Source organism: Lethenteron reissneri, chromosome 57 (genome assembly GCF_015708825.2).
Source record: "Lethenteron reissneri isolate LAM-NWPU_2019-01 chromosome 57, ASM1570882v1, whole genome shotgun sequence".
NCBI lineage: Eukaryota > Metazoa > Chordata > Hyperoartia > Petromyzontiformes > Petromyzontidae > Lethenteron > Lethenteron reissneri.
The window spans coordinates 3300682-3325535 of NC_083835.1; the positions used below are offsets into that span (position 1 = coordinate 3300682).

The 24854-nt window shown below is 45.9% G+C and overlaps 1 protein-coding gene across 1 annotated transcript; it reads right to left on the reverse strand.

Annotated features, from left to right (window-relative positions):
• On the reverse strand, positions 1 to 24084 carry LOC133357194 (general transcription factor IIF subunit 2-like). Its single transcript, XM_061575024.1, has 9 exons — positions 23811 to 24084; positions 21758 to 21831; positions 19567 to 19585; positions 15332 to 15482; positions 13786 to 13824; positions 10142 to 10223; positions 8858 to 8957; positions 6734 to 6877; positions 1 to 1712 (listed from the first exon to the last, which is right to left on the reverse strand). Exons 1-9 carry the CDS (start codon positions 23874 to 23876, stop codon positions 1593 to 1595), a joined length of 795 nt encoding a protein of 264 aa, XP_061431008.1. The 5' UTR covers positions 23877 to 24084; the 3' UTR covers positions 1 to 1592.
• Positions 24085 to 24854: the final 770 nt, after the last annotated feature.

Consider the following 24854-nt stretch of genomic DNA (forward strand, 5'->3'; position numbering starts at 1 on the left):
TCTTTTTAATTGGCTCTTTATTAAATCCTGCAACGTTTTCATCCGTTGGTTTCAAATGACAACATTCAAAAAATAACTTGGGTAACAAAGACGCCGTTTGTAGCAAGCAAGCGAGCTTTTAACAGCTACAGTGTGGTTTCAAAGGACACTGCACTATTTTGAGAAGACGTTTTAATTTCGGTATCGCTCTCTCTCTCTCCAGCGTATGGCAAATGTGCAAATGACACGCGCAAGTTCAAGTTCGTGAGCCACGCGATAGCTTCGGGAGAGTTGTGCAACTAACTCCGCTCAGTCCGCCGGAGAGCGGGCGTAGGATGATGCAGTTATTCGCGATATGGTCAATTTGTGCGGTCCGGGTGACCCGCAGTCACACCGTGGGTTGTCGTCTTTGATTTTCCACTTGTGGACGAGTGCGCAGCGACCAGTTGCTCTTCTGAAGGGGTTGATGGAGCACCGTCGTTTTATTTGCAGATCAAAGCCGTGCTGAGCAGTAGCAAACGGCGGCCTTCGGTAATGCTTGTAAAGCTTGCGTGCACAATAATTACGCTAAACTGTCCCATGTTACGCGTTCATAAACGTAGTAGTTTCAGTACGAGTACGACTGCATTGTGGAAAAAAAAATTAAACAGGTTTCGTGACATACTTTTAGACATTTGAAGACATATTTATAGAATTTCTATTCATGACAAAGCAAACAAAACATCTGACAATACTGTAACTTCACTTTACTTGCACGCACAGACAATATTCAATGACGATGCACATCCAGGTCAAAGTTGGGGGAATGTTGATTTATGTATTACAATCTTTTAAATCTGGAAAATAAAAAAAACCTTTAAGAGATGGTGTCCAATGACAATTACCTTCCCACCTCTTAAGGAGCGCACGCACTCAAGCTGTGAACACGAGTGGGGCGATATCGCTTAATTTGTCGTCAAATAATTTGCAAGGCATTAGGCTTGCGCAACTTGAATGCAAAACCAAGCTTTTGGTTGGTGCCTGCCTGCAGATACCATCGAAAACCGGCTAAACTTGACCAGATGAGAGTTGGCGGGCTTGGGTTATGAAAACGCATATCTCAGGCGTGCCCGTTCAGCTGTTCGGTAAAGGCCCACAGCACCGGATGATGTGGGGAGCCACACACAGCCAGCCGCTACGTGGAGAAATTAATTGAAGGAATAAGACATTTTTTTTGTTTATTCAACACATTAAAAACAAATGCTGGTACCGCATCGACAGCAGTGCAACATTGCAAAGAGACAAACGCCACCCTCGCCATCACCACCGCATCATCGAACGATCCTTCTCAATAAGGAGGCTGCTGCCAACACCCGGGCACATTAACTTAAAGGTGAAGGTTCAAGCCCTGCCTCACGAGACAGCCCTTCGAGCGGGGTATGTTTTTGGCCCTACTCTTGCAAGCTGGCCAAACACCTTTAGAAGCGGTGGGTGTACCCACACTTTACCCCATCACGTCACCATACGCAACCGGTGGTGGTGATACCCATTTATAAACAGCGTTTAAATGAGTCGTATGGTACACACACGCACACACGCACGCGCGATGCGGGCCCACACACTGAGCCGAGTTGTCAGTCACTCTTCTCGTCGCTCTGGTAATGTCTGTACTCTGGCTTCAGCTCCCACGTGTTCTTGTGAGTCCCCTTCACGTTGTAGATCCCGATCTCGCGCAGAATATCCTTGAGGTATGTCTGCAAAAAAACAGAAGAGCAGGAAATGTACACATCTCCGTGTCACTACGAAAGATTGCCCTCTTGGGAGATGTATGTATGGTGAACGTCTGTCGCATCATACGTATCCAATCGCGCTAATTGTAGGTGCGGGGAAAGGACAACAAACTATGGGTCTCTATACTCTTTGATTCTTTCACGTAGGTAGCACGACGTTTCGATAGCAACACCAATCAATCGTCATCAGGTGGGACAACCACAGCACGAAAAAACTGCTGTGGTTGTCCCACCTGATGACGATTGCTTCGTGTTGCGATCGAAACGTCGTGATTTTTTTTATTTTCTACCCACGTGACTTTACCGAAAGAACCAAAGAGTATGGATTCCTGCAATCACGAAAGCTTCAAATCAAGATGTGTCTGTGCGAGTTGATGAGTGTATGGGTCTCTGTGCGAGTCTGCGTATGTTGTACTTCTCTCGCACTGTACGTAGCCAACCGCGCCAATCGGAGGTTGCCGGGGCAGGCGAACAAACTTAACACGGAAATCACCAAAGAGCAGACGTAGCAGCAATCATTGCCTCCTCCTGGCAGACTAATGCCCCAGGTCAACCTTGCAAAATGAAACGCCTATCTCATGCTCCCTTGAGTTCTCACCTGGTTAAAAATAAAATCATCCCGAAGCGCAAAACATCGCTTGTTTTCCACTCCAGCTGTTGATTCCGTCCGCACGGGATTTTTTTTTTTTTACGGTTGACACTTTTACAAACCATGTTTTACTTGCATCGCTTAAAGTGGGCGCAAGGCCACGTGCAATTGCATACACAGCTGCTACTCACGTTGCCTTACAAAGCGCTCCTCCAAATAAAGACACGCTCAGAACCCGAGATTACGTTGAACGCCGACCGTGACGGTGTTTAAGGGGCTCCTCACTGGTGGCGAAGTGCTTAGAGCAATGCCTCGCAGATCCACTGTAGCGGAGTTTAACTCCACGGACAGATATCTGAAGCAGTTCTGATACCCAACCTGCAATGATGAGCATGGTCAAAAACAACCTCCAGGAGGCCTTCATCCAATAGTTGGTTTGACAAAGAGCTTCATTGCCTTTGCATGTGAGATTTCAATACGGATAATCAGGCACCCGCATCGCACGGCTCGTGAATTTACATTGCCACGTTCACGAATCGTGGCAAGGATTTTTTTTTGCGCTTACAGGAACTTTATTGGGTGTACCCACTTGGCATCTTGGTTAAAAGCCTCAACGTGGCCTTACACGGAACATATTTACAATTGTGTACTTTAACAGACATCAGTGAATAGCGTCAGCCAGCCAAGCAATAGCAGCAGCATCAGCAGCAGCAGCAGCCAAGATCAATAGACTGCTGCATAAAGGCCTCCCCCAATCGGTCCGAAATCTCTCACGATCCTGCGCTGGAAAGATCAAGCACACGAGCTAAGAAGTTCAACATACACACACACATACAGATGAACCCGTGTTATGCTCCCTACTCGAATCTCAAGACGGCTGGAATTGCTCACCTAACCCAGGGGTCGGCAACCTACGGCTCCGGAGCCGCATGCGGCTCTTTACGGGCTGCTTCTTGACGATGAGTACGTATGTACTCAGATGCATTGCGGCTCTTGAAATACTGAATTTTGTACCGAATTGGAAAGAAATGGCTCTTCTTGTTATTTTGGTTGCCGACCCCTGTCCTAACCACAAGCTGAGTTTTCAGAATCAAAATATGTATTTACACCGGAGGAATCCGATGAGCTGTAACGCTCTTTTTGTTTTTACACAGATGTCCAGTAGCTTGCCGGCCACGCCACCGTATCGTCACCACCTCGAGAGGAGCAGGCACAAAACAAACTTGCCCAACTGTTCGCCTCATTAGGCTGGCGCAGCAACCAGTCGTCAATCACGAGTGGGCACATGAAAAAACATCGAATCATTCAATTTATCTGCAGGCCAAACTTTCAAAACTGGTTAGTCGAGTCCCTCTGTACTATGCACTTGGCAGCGAGGCTTCCCATTATTGTTCAAGAACATACCCAGGTGTATTAAAGCTGGCAAGGCCATCGCACTGTACTGGCCCAACATGTGGGAAAGGGTACAACAGTGGTTCTTAACCTGGGGTGCACGCACCCCCTGGGAGTGCGAGATCACCCTTTCTGGGGGTGCAGAGATGCCCTTTCGGGGGGGGGCGGCGAGACAGGGCCAGATTTTTTTTTAAGAAGGAAAATCATCGAAAAGACAAATTAAGCATGGGCGCGTAAGTACAACTAGTTAATATTCTTGGTTCTCTCGGTAAAGTCACGTAGAAGGGAAATAATAAAATAATAAAAATATGAAACAATAAAATTATCACGACGTTTCGACTGCAACACAAGCAATCATCATCAGGTGTGAAATCCACAGCAAGAACATATTTCACACCTGATGATGATTGCTTGTGTTGCAGTCGAAACGTCGTGAGAATTTTATTGTTTTATATTTTTATTATTTTATTATTTCCCTTCTACGTGACTTTACCGAAAGAACCAAGAATATGAATCCCTGCAGTCAAGAAAGCTTTAAATAAAAAAAATACAACTACTTTGTTACATCAAACCTACATGTACTTATTAACATTTTACATTATCTTCCCATTGAGAACCCAAGGAGTGCAAGGCTGCGTAAACGTTAAGGACCACTGCATTAACAAAGCTTTCACAGTATCCCACCAACTGGTCTTTTGATTGATTACAGACCTCTGGGTGCCCGCTAGGCATCCAATGGTACATCTATTCATCATTTAAAATGTATTCTTCCACGAACGATGCATGGATTCAATCGTGTGTTGTGTGTGAGAATCAATTATTATTTACGATTCGTGTAACGTATACAGCTGACGTTACACTTTAGGCTAACGGGAGCGGGCAAAACTAAGCAAAAATGACAGTCTGAGAGACCGCACAAAAGAGAGTGTGAGAATTTTGAAGAAAAAAATAAAAGACTCGCAAATTAAATCACGACCCAAAATCATTACCAATTTCATTAAACCGTTGGGAAGGTTGCGATGGGCAGGGCACGTGTGTGTACGCGTGTGCAGTCGTCATTACAAAACATGCACCACACCCAGACCAACCTCCGCTCTTACCCTGAAGGTGAGGGGGGGTGGCACAGTGGTGGTACCAATGTCTCACAGCAACAAGTGCCTGGGTTCGATTCCTCACTGGGGAACCTTCCCTTCCTGCGCGTGGAGTCTGTCTGGTTCTCTCCCCCTCGCCTGTTCTGCATGGAATTCCTCTGGGCTCTCCGTTTTTCTCCCACAGCTAAAAACAGCAATTAACAACTTCCCGACTCTGGCCCATCTCATCCCCACCCCCCCACCAACCCTCCACACATCCATGCCGGATTCTCCCCCCTCCCCACCTTTCCAGGGCACACCTTTTCAGAATTTTTTTCAAGGTTGCCTCCTATCAGCTGTCGCAGATTCGGTCTCTAAGTCCCCAATTTTTGGTCTCCATCCCTTCCCCTACCAAAATTAAATTCAAGAAAATTTGCATTTTACTCGGCCCCATTTTTCACCAACATTCTCGATCGATCTCTCGGCTCTGCCAATTGTCCCCCCTTCTCGCTGTATATAGTCGTGGCACTTCTCTGGAGCAATGTCAACAACGAAATCCACAACAACTCACAATTGAATGCAAACACAGAACCCCAATCATTTTCATCTGGAAACCAAAGGGCAGAGAAATGAGTGAAAACCTTCGAATCACAACCCCCACCCCCTCCTCCTCACCACCCACTGGTCCCAAGAGAATTTTGAAGCGAAGGTGCATGGGGTCGTGATGCCCAAATTTTTGTTGGGCTGCATAAGGAGCCATGTGTACATGATGATCTCTTTTGTTGATCTGCCACTGTATGACAGCCTCACCCACCCCCCCCCCCCCCCCACTGCTTTTTGTTGTTTCGTTTATTGTCCTTCCCCCGCACCTCTGATTAGCACGGTTGGCTACGTACGGTGCGAAAAAAATTCAACTTACGTACAGACGTGATCCATACTTCACTACACTCTGGCTTGTGAAAGACGTGGGAGCTTGGCACGTCACGCCGCCGTTATCACTGCCCGCAGACACAGCGTAGGCGACGGGAGGCACGGTGGCTCATTCTCGACTGAAGCCTCATCTCTTCGACAACTGCTTTTTCGTGTTCAGTTTGCCATCCTTCCCCCCCCCCCCCCCACCTCGGATTTGCACGGTTGGCTACGTACTGTGCGAAAGAGGTTCAATGTACAGTAGAACCTCCATACACGACCGCTTTGGAATACGTCGAATTTGGTATAAGTCGTGTTTTTTTTTTTTTTTAAATGTCTTGGGATAAGATGTCTTGCATGGGATACGACGCGCTTGCTAGAACTTGTATGGGTCGGGATGAGTCACTGGTACCCGCGTGTGCCCCGTTCACGACTGAGACAAAGCGAAAGGGGCGGGGTGGCATGGGGGAGAGGGGCGTGGGGGAGAGGGGCGGGGGGCATGGGGGAGAGGGGCGGGGGACGTGGGGGAGAGGGGCATGGGGGAGAGGGGCGGGGGGCGGCTGCCCCCATGGAGGGTGGAGCCCCGGGGGGTCGAGGCGCGCACCACGTGACCAGCGCAGCTGGCAGCAGCGCGGTCACGTGGCTTCTGTGCATTTTAGTAATAAGTAGTGTCTAAATTATTTTAGACAACCCCATTAATGTATAATATGCTACATAAAATATCATTTATTTTCCTCTGGAACGGATTATTTCCTTTCCCTTTATTTCTTATGGGAAAAATTCGTTTGGTGTCTACGTCATTTTCGGTATAAGTCCTACCTTCTGGAACGAATTAACGACGTATACCGAGGTTCCACTGTACATACGTGTACAGCCAGGGGGTGTCCACGGTTCACATCAGTGCACTGCCTCCTGCTGACAAATAATATAAATGACACATCGTCTTACCAGGCCATCGAGGTGGCTATGCCCGCGACTCCATCTCGACATTGAGAAGAAAAGAAACGACGCACAACGGCACTCACAACAGGCTGCTTGGTGATGTCCACCAGGTCTCTGATGTTGTAGTACTGGTGCTTCTCGAAGGCGGAGAAGAGCATGTCCAGGACCTGCTGCTTGTCGGCACGCGCGCGCTTGCCCTCCTCTTTCTTCCTGCGGTCGAACGCGATCTGCAGATAAGAAAAACCGGCAGAGAAAAAAAAATGGTTCAGAGCGTCAGCGTCGCATTGGGCCAGGGAGGAGCGGGGAAACGGCTCGGAGGAGGTAGCGGGTGGGAGGGTGGGTGTAAAAAAACGATTGCTGAAACAGGAACAAACACTAAATTTTGATCTTCTTGGTTCTTTTGGTAAAGTCACGTAGAAGGGAAATAATACAAATAAAACATAATAAAAGTATTTTATTATTTTATTATTTCATTGTTTTATTATTTCCCTTCTACGTGACTTTACCGAAAAAACCAAGAATATGAATCCCTGCAGTCACGAATGCTTTAAATCAAAATTTAGTTAAATCAAAATTTAGTTAAATTTCGATTTAAAGCTTTCGTGACTGCAGGGATTCATCTTCTTGGTTCTTTCGGTAAAGCCACGTAGAAGGGAAATAATTAAATAATAAACTATAAAAATTCTCACGACGTTTCGACTGCAACACAAGCAATCATCATCAGGTGTGAAATCCACAGCAAGAAAACTTGAAAAAAGTTTTTCCTAACGTCAGCACCACAGACAGCGATTTGGCAGTTTACCGAAAGAACCAAGAATAGGCACAAACACGTGAGGCGGGCAGCGACAAACTGAGGCAACAAGAGCCGAAGGGGGCAGGCGAGTCCCCAAAGTCGCACACAACACCCCCAAGGGACTGAAGAGGCAGCTCTGGTTAGGGCCTCGGCGTCAGTGTAGTGATGTCTTGTTATGCAAACGGAACCCCGGGGATATTTTTTTTTTAGTGAGCCGGCGTTACAAAACAACCGTTGTTTTGTAATAACCTGAAACGGTGGGGGGGGGGGTGGGGAAGCAGCCCAACACGTGGGGCACATCGACAGTGGTTTTGCACGCACGCCGGCGTCCACAGGATGGCCAGCTGCTAACGATGATAAACAACGAGTGAACGAGAACGGCTTCGCCATTACCCGTCCGTTTCTTTGTGTCTTAAAGAGACACCAACGCAAAACGTCAAGGCATTTACCCCACTGTGTTAGGGATATTTAGGAGTCATAATCAACGTTATTGGGGTTAGATCGTGTTACTTATAAATGTGTCGTAACCCTCCACCACCCGACAAGGCCAATCAGCAAAAAAAGTGTCACGTTGACAAAAGACAAATAGTTCACTGCTTTTGCCCACCAGTGTGTTGAAGCGTGAAACCACAACATTTACAATTTTTGAGTTGTACGACGTTTCGCTGGTAATTGCATCCAGCATCATCGGGCAATTCGCCAGAATGGGGAGGCTCTGCTCTTGCTCCCGGTCTTAAATAGAGCAGCAGCAGCAGGGTGACGTCATCATTTAACTCATCAGGTGCAACGATTTGAGGCGGAGGAGTACCATTGCAATTGCTCTTTCATCTCAGACATCGTAGCTATATTTTGTGCTCATGTGAATTGTGTGCGTGCATTAGTCAGCGAGAGGCCTAATTGTCCGGAGAGGCTACCTCCTTAGCATATCAGGTGTAAGGGGCCCGTTACCCTTTTGTGTCAGCAGTTACTGTTAAACACATTCCTGCGGAGGGAGCTGGTAGGGACGTTGGGTTGCTCGGTCAATGGCCAGGGTCAACGGCGGCGTGGTGTATTCCGCAAATATGCCCGACTGTGAGGGCGGGCACAAGCCGGCGTGAGTAGGTTAAACGTTGAGTTTTATAAGGGCACTACGGGGTGACCAGCCCCTCCCCACCCAGCCCCACCCCCCCCACCCAGCCCCACCCCACCCAGCCCCTCCCCACCCTCTCTACCCAGCCCCTCCCCACCCTCCCCACCCAGCCCCTCCCTCCCACCCAGCCCCTCCCTGCACGACGGACGGACGGACACAATAATCCCGTGGGCTGGTGTAACCAGAGGTTCCTACCAGTATAAACCGTGTTGCCTCAAGTAAACTCTCCTCCAGTTATTTACCCACGACACATGTGCACATTGTAACATTCAACAGGAAACTCACGTTGTACTGGTGGTTTGCCACGGGCTTGTAATTTGTCGTGACCGCTTTCTCGAGCTGCTGAGACAACCGCATCGGCTTGGAGGACTCTTCAATCTGCATCCTGCAAGATGACCAAATTATTTGGTGATGCTGCGCTGGCTAATCGGTGCGCAAAAGCACAAACCATGAAAACACTCCAAACTACAGACAAACCCATTTTTTATATTAGCAGGCAAAGCCCACTGAGCTGCACAGCTTTCTGGCTGCAAATGAATGCCCAACAAAATGGCTTATAATGTGGAAACGTATAGCAGACAAATACTCTAAATGCGTGTTCATTCCAAATGTGGAGGGAAATCCGGAGGACCCGAGAGAAAATCCACGTGACCATTGGGGGAACACGCAAACTCCGAATATACAGCAGCAGGCTTCAGGGTCGGGATCGAACCCACGCCCTCCTGTATACCAGGCGAGGTAGTCAACATCTCATAGCCACCGTGATGATGATGATGAGAGCGAGAGACACGGCAAACTCTAAATACACAGCAGGCTTCAGGGTCGGGATCGAACCCACGACCTCCTGTATACCATGCGAGGTAGTCAACATCTCCTAGCAACCGTGATGATGATGATGATGAGAACGAGAGACACCGCAAACTCTAAATACACAGCAGGCTTTAGGATCGGGATCGAACCCACGCCCTCCTGTATACCAGGCGAGGTAGTTAACATCCCGCCACCGCATAGAGGCATAGACACTAGCCACTGTCTGCATGATGACAAAGAGCCATTTGCTGAAATGCCGCCTGTTATATAATTTATACTTTTAGGACAGTGTTATGGGCAAACACGTTGCATTTTCTACAACGTAGCAGGCAGGCGCGCACACAAAACCCCAATTGTAGGCGTTCTATAATTCCGAAAGGCAAAGAACCCTGGACACAATGCAATTTAAAGGTTTACCTGCTACTCGCTCACATTTATAAACATTTCCAAACATTAGCAAGTAAACTCGCTTTTCAAATGAACACACGTACAGATCATCATCGTCATCATCAGCCATGATCAATCCAATGCTGGATTAACGCCTCCCCAAAGTCGTAAGTCGTCACCACCTCTCACGGTCCCGTGGTATCAATGTTACGTGTGTGTGTGTGGATATTTAGCACCGATGAAGAACCTCAAGTGAAGGTTTCACCTCTGCCTTGACGTGAAATTATACCAAACGACGAGGTTTTTCCCAGTTTTAAATCGCGGTTGAAATTGACAGAAAGTTTTAAAAATATATAAATATAATTCTCAAACCTTTTCATCTTCATGTAGGATTCTCCAACGACGGGCCTGCAGTCGGCACGCTGGACCACGACCCCCTCCAAGAAAAGTTTATCTAAAATTAGACAAACAAACAACTTAAGCGCTCCAATCCACTTGCTCCCCATTCTGTTACTCAACGTAATTCCAGGCATGCATCTCTCCCAGCATCTGTGCACTTTCCGGTCTAAGTTCCACAATTCCATGCGGTGTTATGAATTATGATCATTATATAACCAATTTCATCTCCGTCGTGTTGCGTAATTATCCTATTACTACCGAAAAACGCAATGCAATTCGCATAATCATTGCCGTGTTGTCTTCCATGCTGTGCCATGACATGAACCCCACTCATCATGCCCCCGTGTCTCCTCCGTGGTACAGGGGACATCTCACGGAAGCAGGACATAATTGCCGGGCACAAAACCCAACATCACAATGCAATCTGTCACAGAACTGATATTGAGAATAACCTTCTGCATCCTCAGTCGCTAGATGGGGCTTCACCATTGTCTCTTCGGAGACGCTTAATAACATTGTCCTGATGGCGGTCATAGGAAGCACTTGCAATTTTTTAGAAACGTTAAAATTCAACAGAGCTGTTGAAAAATTGAAAAAAGCGAGTCGTTTAAATTGTAAGCAGGCAACAATTATAGTAATCAAAACTAAAACCCACGATGCAAAAAGACACAAAGTCCTAACTGAAATGCAACTCCCGAGTGACAATGTTGTTATCGGAGCGATGAAGGGCATTCATTTCGAAAGTACAGAGCCATTGGTGCAAATTCCACATTGCTATGGACAGAGCCCACGTCACATAAAATACAACCAGTTAGATCCCTCAGTTTAACACGTAGGCTTTGGCGACCAATATTATTCATAATCAACGTTTTTGGCTTTAGATCGCGTTATTTATAAATGTGTCGTAACCCTCCACCACCCGACACGGCCAATCAGTAAAAAAGTGTCACGTTGACAAAAGACAAATCGTTCACTGCTTTAGCCCACCGGTGTGTTGAAGCATGAAACCACAACATTTACAATTTGAGTACGACGTTTCGCTGGTAATTGCATCCAGCATCATCAGGCAATTCGCCAAAATGGTGAGGCTCTGCTCTGTCTCCCGTTCTTATATAGAGCAGCAGCAGGGTGACGTCATCAATGGAATGGCGCAAATTCACCAGGCAAATGGTCACTTTACCAACGCTGTCGAGTTGACCATGCCACAGGGGTCCTAGCTATCTTTTAGGGGCACCATGGTAGCGAGATGTTAACTATCTCACCCGGTATACAGGAGGTTGTGAGTTCGATCCTGGCCCTGACACCTGCTGTATGTTTGGGGGTTGCATGTTCTCCCCGTTGTCGCGTGGATTTTTCTCCGGGTCCTCCGGTTTCATCCCTCCACATTTAGAATCAACACGCATTTAAAGTATTTGGCTGCTATAAATGTCCACGTGATAAGCCGCTTTGTTGAGCTATCATTTGTAATAGCCAGGTCGCTTCTGAAAAGAGCTGAATAGCTCAGTGGGCCCTCAACCTGGTAAAAATAAAAAATAAAGTTGAATTTATATATTCTTTGGGTCTTGCGGTAAAGTCACGTAGATAGGTTCAAAGAAAATAACAAAAAATCTACGACGTTTCCATCGCAACACAAGCCGTCATCCCCTAGTCCTGACGACGACCGCTTGTGTTGCGGTCGAAACGTCCTAGATTTTTGTCAACCTGGTTTTTAATCAACCAGGCTATGCGTTAACTGTGTGTTAGCCGACTCTCTGCGTTGCATTGCATTACATTTCCAAAAATGAGCTTAGTTTGTTTTCTATAACTGCCCATTTCTCTGTCTGAAATGTACCAAGCTCTCATAGGTCCATTCGATCTTTCTCTCCCCCTGCCGCCACGGGGTGGATTTCCACACAACTCTCTCTAAACAAAAATATTTACCAGACTTGCTGGGTCTTTCCCTCCCCCTGCCACCACGAGGTGGATTTCCACACAGCTCTCTCTAAACAAAAATATTTACCAGACTTGCTGGGTCTTTCCCTCCCCCTGCCACCACGAGGTGGATTTCCACACAACTCTCTCTAAACAAAAATATTTACCAGACTTGCTGGGTCTTTCCCTCCCCCTGCCACCACGAGGTGGATTTCCACACAGCTCTCTCATTGACATGCTAATTTCTCTGCTCCAGCAGACCCACCTCTCTCTCTGCCCCCCCCCCCCCCCCCCCCCTCTCTCTCTATTTAAGGGCACGACACAGAAGCATTGGGTCTGTGTGTCTCTGTTGTCTCTCTCTGTGTGTCTCCGTGTCTGTGTTTTGTCTCTCTCTCAAATTTAGTTCGACTTGACGACCACTGCTTGTGTTGCAATCGAAACGTCGTATTCTATTATTTAATTTATTTTCTTTCCAATGTCACTTTACCGAAAGACCCAAAGAATATGAATTCCTGCAGTCACGAAAGCTTTAAGTCAAGATTTAATTTATATTTTTCCCTCCCGCCCTGCCTGTAATTCTTCACCACTGACTGACCAGCTGCGGCCTATATTGCTCGTGATTAATCCAACTGCCACCATGGTTGGAATATAAGTCGCAGAAATGCAAGTGTGCACTAGGGGTACTTAGCTTCGCAGCTACACACGGTACATTGAACAGCGCGTGAGACGCAGCTAATGCAAGCTGTTGGGTCGCCTCTTATTTGAGGGTGTTTGAGTGTGTTTGGAGAGGCAAGCTTATAATGAGTCGGCATTGGCTGTGCCGGAAGATAATCTTCCCAAGCATGCGGAGGAAACTAGAGAGGGGGGTGGGAGGGATATTGACAACACCTGCCCCACCCACAGTTTTTAGTTGAGTTAATCTCGGCAGGGATATTATTAAGACAACTTTACGATTGCGAATCCAACTCAACCTAAAAAATGTAGCCACATTGCAGCTCTTCACAAAAAACACTTGTTCACCGCTTAGCCCGTGACGGCCACATGCCCTGGCATACGAGATGCTGTGTGGTACTTAGAAGCTGATTGAGGAGTCGAGTGGTTCCTGGGTCTCTCTCTGACAGCCCAACTAAACATCCAGAGGTAGGTCAAATTGGACTATTAAGCCAGTTATAGCTAACGATAACATGTGTAAAAAATAAAATTGCGGAACTGTATATTTTCAAACATTTTCAAACGGTCAATGCAAGAGAATACGAGTCGTAAATTATAAAACGTTTAGTTAAAAATAAAAAAAGTTTGTAACTATCTTCTTGGTTCTTTCGGTAAAGTCACGTAGAAGGGAAATAATAAATAATAAAAATAAACATCATAAAATACAATTCTCATGACGTTTCGGCCACAACGCAAGCAGCCGTCCTCAGGTGAAGAACAGGTCTATCGGAAAGACAGCGTCATTCATTCAGACGCTGTCTTTCCGACAGACCTGTTCTTCACCTGAGGACGGCTGCTTGAGTTGTGGCCGAAACGTCGTGAGAATTGTATTTTATTATGTTTTATTTTTATTATTTCCCTTCTACGCGACTTTACCGAAAGAACCAAGAAGATGAATCCCTGCAGTCACGAAAGCTTTAAATCGAAATTTAAGTTCGTAACTAGTAAATTTTATTGCTTCAAAAGGTATCTAAATAAAACACACATGTACTTACCATATATGACATTCCCCGAGGTGGCATCCGTCTGCTTTCCTGTGGGGTGTTACACAAGCACAACATTTCATTGTTCAGAGAGTAAGCTTTTGTTGAGAGAGTAGAACTATTAAGTGAAAGGAACAAAAAAGTTAATTCTCAAATTCACTCTGTGTGTGGCCATCTGTTGAGTAGAATACACGAGTGTACATTCACTCCTCGTATCACACGGTGGATGCATTCCTGACAAGCGCCTCGCCGCGTCGCTCGAAAAATGCGTTGCGCGAAAACCATTTCCCCGTAACTGATGCAACGACGAAATTTGGCGCGATACGATGTACTGCTACGCACGCGCAGAGATGGTGCGACAAATAACCGAGGGTACACCCCCGCGTGACTGTATCATTCCGCGTACTCTATCACCGTACCGCTCAGCTCAGGAAGATATATACAAGGTCGTGTCTCCCAGAGCTCTCTTCACTTGATACAGTCATTTTGCTGTGACGGTTCCACCTGAAGACGGAAGCTTGTGTTGCCTCCGAAACGTCGTGATTTAATTTATTTGTTTTTTTTCACCTACGTGACTTTACCGAAAAAACCAAAGAATATGGATCCTTGCAGTCACGAAAACTTCAAATCTAGAATTAAGCTCAAGAAGAGTTTATCGTCTGACCGCTCAGAAACCGCGTTATAACGATGTAACGTTCTACGCTATAACGGTGCGACGTTTCACATTATAACGGTGTGCGCGTTCCACGTTATGTCGGCACGCATTCCGCGTCACAACGTTGCGTGTATTCCACATTGTGCGCAAAAATGTTCCCTAACAGAAGGACCGCGTTGATGAGAACACGCGTTATCGTGTGAACACCATGCGCTAAGCGAGGACTTGCCGTACAGCAAAGAGTTCCAATTGAGCTAGCATGGGTTGCCTTTGAAACACTTGTCCGCATTACCACGTCTCTTCCACAATCGCCGTCAATGGGTCAAACTGCACGGGCGGTTACGCTCGCCTGTGAGCCAGGACTTTCGCAGGCGAGGGTTGGTGTATCGCTCACATTTGTGAGACTCCCTCTCTGCCCATGAGCGTTGAAGGTCGCCATCTCCTGGTCTGTCATGGTAAGGCAGAACAGCGAGTGGTATCGTTTCTGTCTGGATGGGGGAATGAGTGAACCCACACCTTGCACCGTGTGCGTTTTCTCCAGGTACTCCGGTTTCCTCCTATGTTTACAAACACTCGTTTATGGGAGTTGGCCAAACATACAAATATAGGACCACAAAGCTTGGGCATTTGTTTGGCATTGGTTCTGACTGCGCACGTTACAAACGCCACGGCATTTTCACAAATGACACGAGACAATATATTTTCTATGTATGTAGAGCTTCTTTCTCACCGTACGTAGCCAACCGTGCAAATCGGAGGTGCGGGTTAGGGGTGAGGGGGAGGACAACAAACTACACACAACAACAACAACAACGAAAAGAACAGGAGATACTAAAACATGATCTTAAGCAAAAATGGCGAGAAGCGATTTAAAAAATAAACTTAATAATTATCTCTCCGTACCAGAGGAGCCTTCAGTGAAGACACCGAGGCTTTGCCCAGCAACCCCCTGAAGGGCCAGCACGTGGTCACGTGGGGTGCTGATGGCCGTGCTCTTTGCGCTCGTCCCCTGGACCCCTCCCCCAGCCAGCTCCTCGCTCAGCACAAAGGAGACCTGAGGAAAAAATTAACCCGTAAAAACAAAGTTTTTCACTATAAATCCTTTATATGCGTGGCATCGGTTTTATTTTATTATTCATTTCTGTTTGTCTTGAGTTAGAGTTTCATTTTTATCACATTGGTATTTTAAATTAAATATGAAATTTTCACAAGCGTGCGCGACACCGCCGTGAACATTGTGTACGCGCGTACGTGTGAATTAGTTAGCACGCTGCAATGCAGAGGTCACCGGGTTCGAGTCCATCTTCCGGCACAGCGGTTAAAACAACGGGGGTATGTTTCTTGGCTTTGTCCACCCAGCAGTTCAACTTAACTAAATCGTTGCACCTGATGAGTTAAATGATGACGTCACCCTGCTGCTGCTCTATTTAAGACCGGGAGCAAGAGCAGAGCCTCACCATTCTGGCGAATTGCCCGATGATGCTGGATGCAATTACCAGCGAAACGTCGTACCCAAAAAAAAAATTTGTAAATGTTGTGGTTTCACGCTTCAACACACCGGTGGGCTAAAGCAGTGAACTATTTGTCTTTTGTCAACGTGACACTTTTTTGCTGATTGGCCGTGTCGGGTGGTGGAGGGTTACGACACATTTATAAGTAACGCGATCTAACCCAAAAACGTTGATTATGAATAAACTATTGAAACTATATTTTTTATTTTACCAGATAAGGTCTACCGAGCTTATTTAGCTCTTTTTCAGAAGCCACCTGACCACGAATGATAGCTCAACGAAGTGGCTTATCATGTGGAAATTGATAGCAGCCAAATACTCTAAACGCACGTCGATTCTACATGTCGAGGGGAAAAAAACGGAGGAGAGAAAACACCACGCGACCATGAGCAGAGAGACACGCAAACTCAAAATATACAAGTGTCAGGGTCGAGATCAAACCCACGACCTCCTGTGTACACCAGGCGAGGTAGTTATTATCTCGCTACCGCAGTGCCCCAATGGGTACACCACTGTTCGCCAATTGGCAGGTTTTGGCAAAGCGTGGCTGCTTCCACCTCTTCCAACAGCGCGAAGGAGTAGACCGTAGACCGTCCATAGCTCCCTCTAGCGGAGGCCCCTCTCTTTGACCTGAGCGACCAATTGCAGGGGCTGCACCTCTACCTTGTTTTAAGTCTCAAGTGTCAACGTGTGAATAAAACGCTTGCTTGATAACCACGCTGCAGATGTATTACTGCACAAGAAGTCAACGTCTTGTATTGTTTGCGTCTTCAAAATTGCCTTTTTTTTTAATGCGATTATTTATTGCCTCCCTACCGCTTGAGAGGCCAAGTTACCTGAAGCGGCGACGTCCCCCACTGAGAGATGTTTGGCTCGCCAAGACGTAAATAGATACAAATTATCGAGACAAACAAGAGACAGAGATGAGAACAGCCAGAGACCGATTGGTGAGATGAACGAGAGAGATAAGAGAGCTTGATTGATTTGATCAGTTTACGCCGGTAAGAAATATTCAGCCTTTAGCTGTTTTACAAGAATCACCTGCAGAGGACCTTAGTGGGGGGGGGGGGGGGGGAACAAAGGAAGTGAAAGCAGCGAAAATAAATTATAACATTGCCGACAATGAATAGCAAATACATTGGAGGGGGAAAAAAACCCATTCAAGTTATGCACCACTCAAGTAACACTGGCAGAGCAAAAAATTTGATTTAAAGCTTTCGTGGCTGCAGGGATTCATATTTATATTATTTTATCATTTCCCTTCTACGTGACTTTACCGAAAGAACCAAGAATATAACACTGGCAGAGCAGGTAAGACAGAAACACAACAGCAACTCGCGCGGCGGTTCGCTAACCAAAGGGAGACGTCAAATTGAGGAATTTAAAAATGTCCAAAATTGGGAGGCGGGGGGGGATTTAAGCCGAAACAGCGGAGAGGGAGCTCGTTAACATAGCGTGCGGGGCGGCAACGCGCAAGAGAGAGGATCTCACTCAGAGCGCATTGAGGAGGAGGAGAAGAGAGGCGCTGCCAAGACGACAGCGATGAGGACTGCAATGAGAGGCAGCCAACGGGGTAATTAGCCGATTTGTCGCGGAGTACTTTGAGGATGAACGAAGCGCAAATCAGATTATTTATGACGGAGGAATCCGATGAGCTTTTTCACAGACGTCCGGTATTTATGTACGTGCGTTGGACTTCTTTCGCACCGTACGTACGTACCCAACCGCGCTAATCGGAGAGGCGGGGGGGGGGGGAAAGGACAACAAACTAAACACAGAAAATTACAAGAAACAATACTAAAACACAACAGAAGTGAAAAGTATAGGAAAGGTAAGAAAATCACCAACAAATATAAAACTAAACTATTTTTATTTTACCAGAAAAAGCCCACCGACCTATTAGCTTCTTTTTCAGAAGCGACCCGGCCACAAATGATAGCGCAACGATGGGGCGGTGATACCTGTCCTCCTGAGCACTAGGCGGAGTGAGGTTTGCGTTTGGCTACAGGTCGTTTATAATCAAGGTTTAGCCAGTAAGATTCGTCACGTAAACAACGCGCTAATTAGTTACACTACTTCATCCAACCGGTGTATTGGAGAGTAAATCAAAAAACATTTACAACTTGAAGCCTACGTGTTAAACAGTAGAGATTTAACTACACTTAGTTGGCCAATCTTATTTGACAGACTATTACAGGTTTACCATGTTTAGTGGTTGTCTCCTTGTCACAGGTTGAGTCACAAACCGTACCTCTCCATAACAAAGGCTCAGCCTTTGTTATAGACTGCATAACAAAGGCTCAGCCTTTGTTATGCAGTCTATTCTTAGTCTTAAGCCTCACCTTACCATATTAATAAAAAGTGTGCTTTACTTGGCCCCCCCCCCTCTCCAACCATTATATAAACGGAGTGGTAGCTCCTGCAATCTCTCATTTACTTGATACAGCTGTCGTGGCTGTGACGGTTCCACCTGAAGATGGAAGCTTGTGTTGCCTCCGAAACGTCGTGATTTTTATTTTATTTTACTTTTATTAATTTTAATGTTTTACCTACGTGACTTTACCGAAAAAACCTAAGAATAGTAGAGATCGTGTTTGTGTGCCAAACGAAGGGTGCATGGTACAGGGGGCCCCAGCAGTTTAGGACAATCTCCGAGGTCGGTCTGCAGATGGCATCACAGCAGGCCAAACATCGCTAGAATGAAAGCTTTGACGGCGTCCAATCTGAGATGGAGGGGAATACGAGTGCATTTTTTCCTTTGCACAACAACAAAAACCCAAAAGCATTAAGTACTTCACCCTTAGACAGGCCACATTTCACTCCTCCTCGCCTTCTCAAATTAAACGTACGAAGAACGTTCGGCGTACGACTGCTTGAGGAGACAAACCGCTACTGTGGCACATTCACGTGAAGAACACGCGCGGTGTGCGTGTGTGCGTGTGTGCGCGTGCCGTGTCGTCCGCGCAGCACACGCAATCCACCAGCGAGGAGAGCGCAGGCTGAAAGATTGACGCGCCAAGTAGACAGACCACGTGCACAGCTCCCCCCCCCCGACATTTCACTCGCGAGTCGCGTCAATCAACTTGCGGTAAAACTCGATAACCCGTCAGTCGACGCATTCAGTCCCCGAAGGAATTCCCGGCACGTGGAGCGAAACGTCGGGGCATCGCAACAAATAGCACGCAGAAGAACCCCAAAAACCACGCGGGAGAGGTGTACAGCACAACTGCTGTCACGTGACTAACATCTTCATGGCTATGCCGCCAAAAATTCCACGGTTAATGCATTCACCATTTATATTTATGCATTTCTACAATAAAAAAAATGTATCTTGTAGTGTCTCTGTGAACGGCCTTGGTTGAGTGCATCTCCTTGCCTCGCGCCTCTTCCGATTTGTATTCTGTTGCTTTGCTTGACCGTGGCTGATAATGATCTTCATATATGGCTCATGTCGATGCAGAGCTGCAACACCGAGGCGGTTGAAACCATGTAATTTTGTTCAATGTACCGCTGCGATGATGCCTCCCGCTGAGAATCGGTGATTGGAGTCGTTATACGTGCCATGGTTTGTTCTGAGTGACGTTGATGATGATGTAATGGCATTATAACAACTATATTAATCCTCACCTCGGTCTTTCCTTGTCCCCTGCAAAAAAAACACAAAGAACAACAAAAAATAGCGTGAGCTCTTTAGTAATTAACATACAGAACCACTTATATTGTTGTGGTGAACGCAAATGGAAGATTCATTAAGCGGTAAAAAGGCTCTTGAAAATGAACTCTAACCCTCATCGCATAATGCAATTTGGCGGTTGTGGGAGATTAAAAAAAAAACGTGAGCCAATTAGAGCTACAAGGTCGGATGTGCCAGTCAGACTACATTTTATTTAATCAACAATCCTTTGCGTCTCTCCTGACTGCGGCCGCTTTTGATTTCGCTCGTTAACGGATATTGCGGTAATGATGCTCGTACTGTTCCTTGACCAAGGATTGCCCAACTTTTTCAGGAGTCTGGCTTTTTATTCCAGTGAAACGCGTTTTTTAAATGTTGTTGAAGTCAACTCAGCGAATGAGGCACGCATAGACAAGACGTTTGGTAAACAGCTGTCCGTCACTAGTCCACATATACATGTCCATATGTAGCGCACATACATGTGCCGCGGTGGCAAGGTGCTAACTACCTCGCCTGGTATACAGGTCGTGAGTTCGAACCCGGCACCTGCATATTTGTAGTTTTCACGTTCTCCCCATGATCACGTGGATTTTTCTCCGCTTTTTACAACCACATTTAGAATCAACGTGCGTTTAAAGTATTTGGCTGGTAAATATTTCCAACTCATGAGCCACTTCGTTGCGCTATCATGCGTGGCCAGGGTCGCTTCTGAAAAAGAGCTATATAGCTCAATGGGCCTTACCTGGTAAAAAAAAGTAAATAATACACACGCCTAACGCTAAGCGAAAACACCAAAGGTAAAACACAAATGCACAGTGAAAAGCATATATTATTCCAGACCATCTTATGGCCAAATCCTATTATCCATGGGTCAATTTGTCCCAACATCCAACCTCTTATTCATCCTATTACGAAGCAAATTTCAGTTGTCAGAGTAACCATGCGCACAGACAGTGCATGAACGTGTTTACAGACATACATACTATGTGCAGCAGGAGTGGAAATGTTTTGATTTTCCAGCCACAAACATGATAAATTGTCAATTTTCATTCAAGTTGATGGTTTGACATTAAACATGCACATATGCATGTGCACTCCGAACACATGCGCATTCATAAAGCATACACACTTAAACAAAAAACACGTCTCAACGCACACAAAAAATACACGTACATAAATGCACACACGCACACAAAGACCAACGCACGAGCCCACACGGATGCCCTAGAGTTTCAGATTTCGGATTTTCTCATTTTTAAGGAAATGCTTACATCTTTATTCCGATGTTCGGAAGACTGACATAAATTTAATAAGATAATAGGTTAATTCTAGATTTGAAGTTTTCGTGACTGCCAGGATCCATCGGTAAAGTCACGTAGGTGAAAAATAAAAAATACAAATAATAATACAAATAAATAATAATACAATTTAATAATAATACATTTTAAAATAATCATATTTTTATTTTTCATCTACGTGACTTTACCAAAAAAACCAAAGAGTAGATTTTTCCCCTTTTTTCTGGCAACAAAACAGGTGTTAAGATGTTAAAACACCAAACTGAAATCTTTCACAAGGAATCATGCTTACATTAACCACAATACTTGCAGTCAAATGCAAACAAAAAACAATACTCTGGTAATTTATGCATTGTCTTTGAAACTGATTGGTCCACACCAGAGACAGCTTTCTTTTGAGCCTCGTCTCAAACGGTGTTAGACCAGAAAACGCGAAAAGTTTAACGTGTCCTCGTACGAACATTAAGTAGCATTCATCATCACCTGTTGCCAAGCGATATCTCGCTGGAAGAGAACTGCAGTGTCATACTTTGGGATCAAACTAAAAATGTATCTTGGTCCGTCAACCACTATTTTTGGATTATTGAAAGTAAAAAAATCGAAACGTCGTATGCTAGTATTTAATTTATTTTCTCTTGATACGTGACTTTAGCGAAAGAACCAATGAGTTATTGGAAGTAACCCACAAAAGATTGGGACCATCCGTACCAGAGAAAATGAACACGAAATGCAAATAATGATGATTATAATAAAAAGCAATGCCGCAGAAAATTATACATTATTAACACATATTCCTGTATGAGAGAGCGGGGTTGTTGATTAGAGACTTAATATCAATCACTCTTACTTTGAAATTTTCAGCTTTCCGACTTCACCACGCTCAGTGGCTTTGCCCCACTGTTGAGACAGATATTTTGGAACCTGCAAAACAAATATCCAGAGTTAGCAAGCAATACAGCCTTCACACTACGCACATGATTACTCCCAGACAGAAATTCCGACCAAGATACTTGCGCCTATGGTATTACATTGAACTCCCAAAAACAACGAATATGCTGTTGCATCGTGACCACGCCATCGTTGCCTTCACTGCCACTTGCTGCAGAGGTTCACGGTTCAAATTCATTGGCAGCCCCAATTCATACTTGTGGGTGTATTAACCGTACGAGTAGGCCATTGTATGCTGGCATCATGGTCCAAATTTGCCACATCTGAAATATCACCTCCGAATTGCTCAACTGGGATTATGCATAGCAATCATCGCCCCCGCCCCCACCACCACCATGAAAGACTGGCAGGACCCTCCTGCAAAAGGTTCACAGAGACTCCTCCAGTGAGGCGTATCTTGGTGATGAAACAGGCATACTAACAAAGCCACGCTGCAGCTTATAGCAATGGGTTATGCAATGGTGGTCCATGCAAGCATTAACCAGGATCAACCCTGCTCAGCTGTTTAACCAATCAGGAGTAAAAGCTAAATATTTCCATCAGGGGCCGTCCATAAATGACGTCACGCAATTTTGGACGACTTTTGACCCCCCCCCCCTCGTCACACGGCGTCACAAAAAGTCAGACCCCCCCTCAAATATGACGTCACAAAGCTCTGCCCCCCCCTCAAAACCATATTTCCATTTTGAAAATAAAACATGCTTCAAATCGTGGCAGTGAAGGCAATTACACTTTAAACTATTGTCATTGTAGTACGTATTTAATGTGGCGCTGCACTCTGATGTTGTAGGAGTGTTGTTATAACAATTAGTGTTGTTATACAATTCTATATTTAAATCTAGATTCTACATTTATTTAAAATTTCGCATTTTGATGTCACATTTCTCCCCCCCCCCTCGTCACACATCGTCACAAACGTCTGACCCCCCCCCCCTCCCTAGGTACGTGACGTCATTTATGGACGGCCCCTTATCAATATTATAACACTTCATTAATTAACCATGTTCAAGCTCAATTAAATTCATAATCTATGCCGCATAATCAATTGTTATTGTATCGCACTACGAGATAAATTTGTAGATAGCGTGTGCTGTTATGTGCATGGCCTGTTGTTGTGTCAATCCACTGCTGGATGACAGCCCCCCCACGCAGTGCGGGTGGCGGGGGTCAGTTGACCATACTTCCCCACACTGGTCACTGAATGAGGAGCATTGAAGTGCAGTACAACAACATGGGAATTTGTCGCTAACAACGTAGCCCCCTATAACACACACGGTCTTGCAATGTGGTCATCCATGCAAGCAATATCCAATATTTAACCCTCTGTGGAATTAATGTTTTACGTATTAGACTTTAATCATAGATGCAATATAATTTGTACTTAAGACAAGAGACTCAATGCCATTCGCGATCTTTACTTAATTATACATTACTGTACGCACTGTACTACAACGCATACATTCGTTACGTAGAAACGCCTTTACACAAAATACCGTCATTTAAACATAAAAACTGACGAGCAAACGTGCAGACTTAGAACGAAATCTCTCGACTCGCCTCGTTTATTAAAACAATTAAAATTAAAATATAAAAACCGACACGAGCCTGACTTAGGCCTCAAACCACCACCGCCGCCGCCTCGGCCTACAAACTTCGCTTCTTCGCACGGTGGACTGAACAAAGCCCCGTCCATAAGAACGTGGAATTTCCACAGCGGGTTAATCGATTAGTATTGCTGCTGCTGCTACTCGATGTTATTTGCGAGTTGTAGGCGCCCGACAGGAGACGGGATACAGCGCATCGGGGCTCGCCTCGCAGCGGCTTAATGATGTTTGTGCGTGTTCAAAGGGGGGCCAACACCATCCAGCAGTGGATATCTCGTGCCCCCCACTCCTTCTCCACGCCTGCCTGCTGGTGGTGTTGGTGGTGGTGTCTGCGATGGTTTCTGTTACCTTGACAAGCCACAGGCCGCGATTGAGTTTAGCGCCGGTGAGGTCCAAGTCTCCCTTTTCCGCCATCGCAGCTTTGAGTTGAAGAACGGGTTTTTATTATTATTAACAATAATAATATTATTAACAATAATAATAATAACAATAATTACGGCAAAGTTGTTGTTGTTTACCTCACGATAACGACGACTACGACGAGCAAATACAACAGAATTATCGCAGCGATATGTGAGGTAAGGGGACGTCCATAAATGACGTCACGCGATTTTGGACGATTTTTGACCCCACCCCCTCCTTCGTCACGTGACGTCACAAAAAGTCACCCCCCCCCCTCAAATATGACGTCACAAAAAGTCACCCCCCCCACTCAAATATGACGTCACAAAAAGTCAACCCCCCCCCCCACTCAAATATGACGTCACAAAAAGTCAACCCCCCCCCCACTCAAATATGACGTCACAAAAAGTCAACCCCCCCCTTTCGTTACATGACGTCACAAAAAGTCAACCCCCCCCACTCAAATATGACGTCACAAAAAGTCAACCCCCCCCCCACTCAAATATGACGTCACAAAGCTCTGCCCCCCCCCGCCCCCCCAAAAAACTATAATTCCATTTTGAAAATAAAACATGCTTCAAATCGCTTTAAACTATTGTCATTGTGTAATAAAAGGACTCGAACACTTCTTTCTGTCTTCGTGTCTTTATTCAGGTTCACGTCTTTACCCACACGGCACTCTGTTATAACTCCTGTGTTTGTAGCCCCGGCTATTCACTGCTATTATAGCTTCCTCTCCCCTCTGACTCTCTGCTTCATCTACTATAACCTCCTCCCTGCAGACTCGCTGCTACCCCTATGTGCAGACCCTCTGGCTGTCACTGTATGCAGACCCGCTGCCCACTCTCTCTGTGCAGCCCCGCTGCTGACTGCAGCCTCCTCGCTGCTTCGGGTCGGTCACCGCTGGCCAACGGTGCCGATCCTCGCTCCCCCCGTGTTCGTGGCGATCTCGCCACACCCCGCTTCGCCCTACGTGGCCTTCCTCTTTTC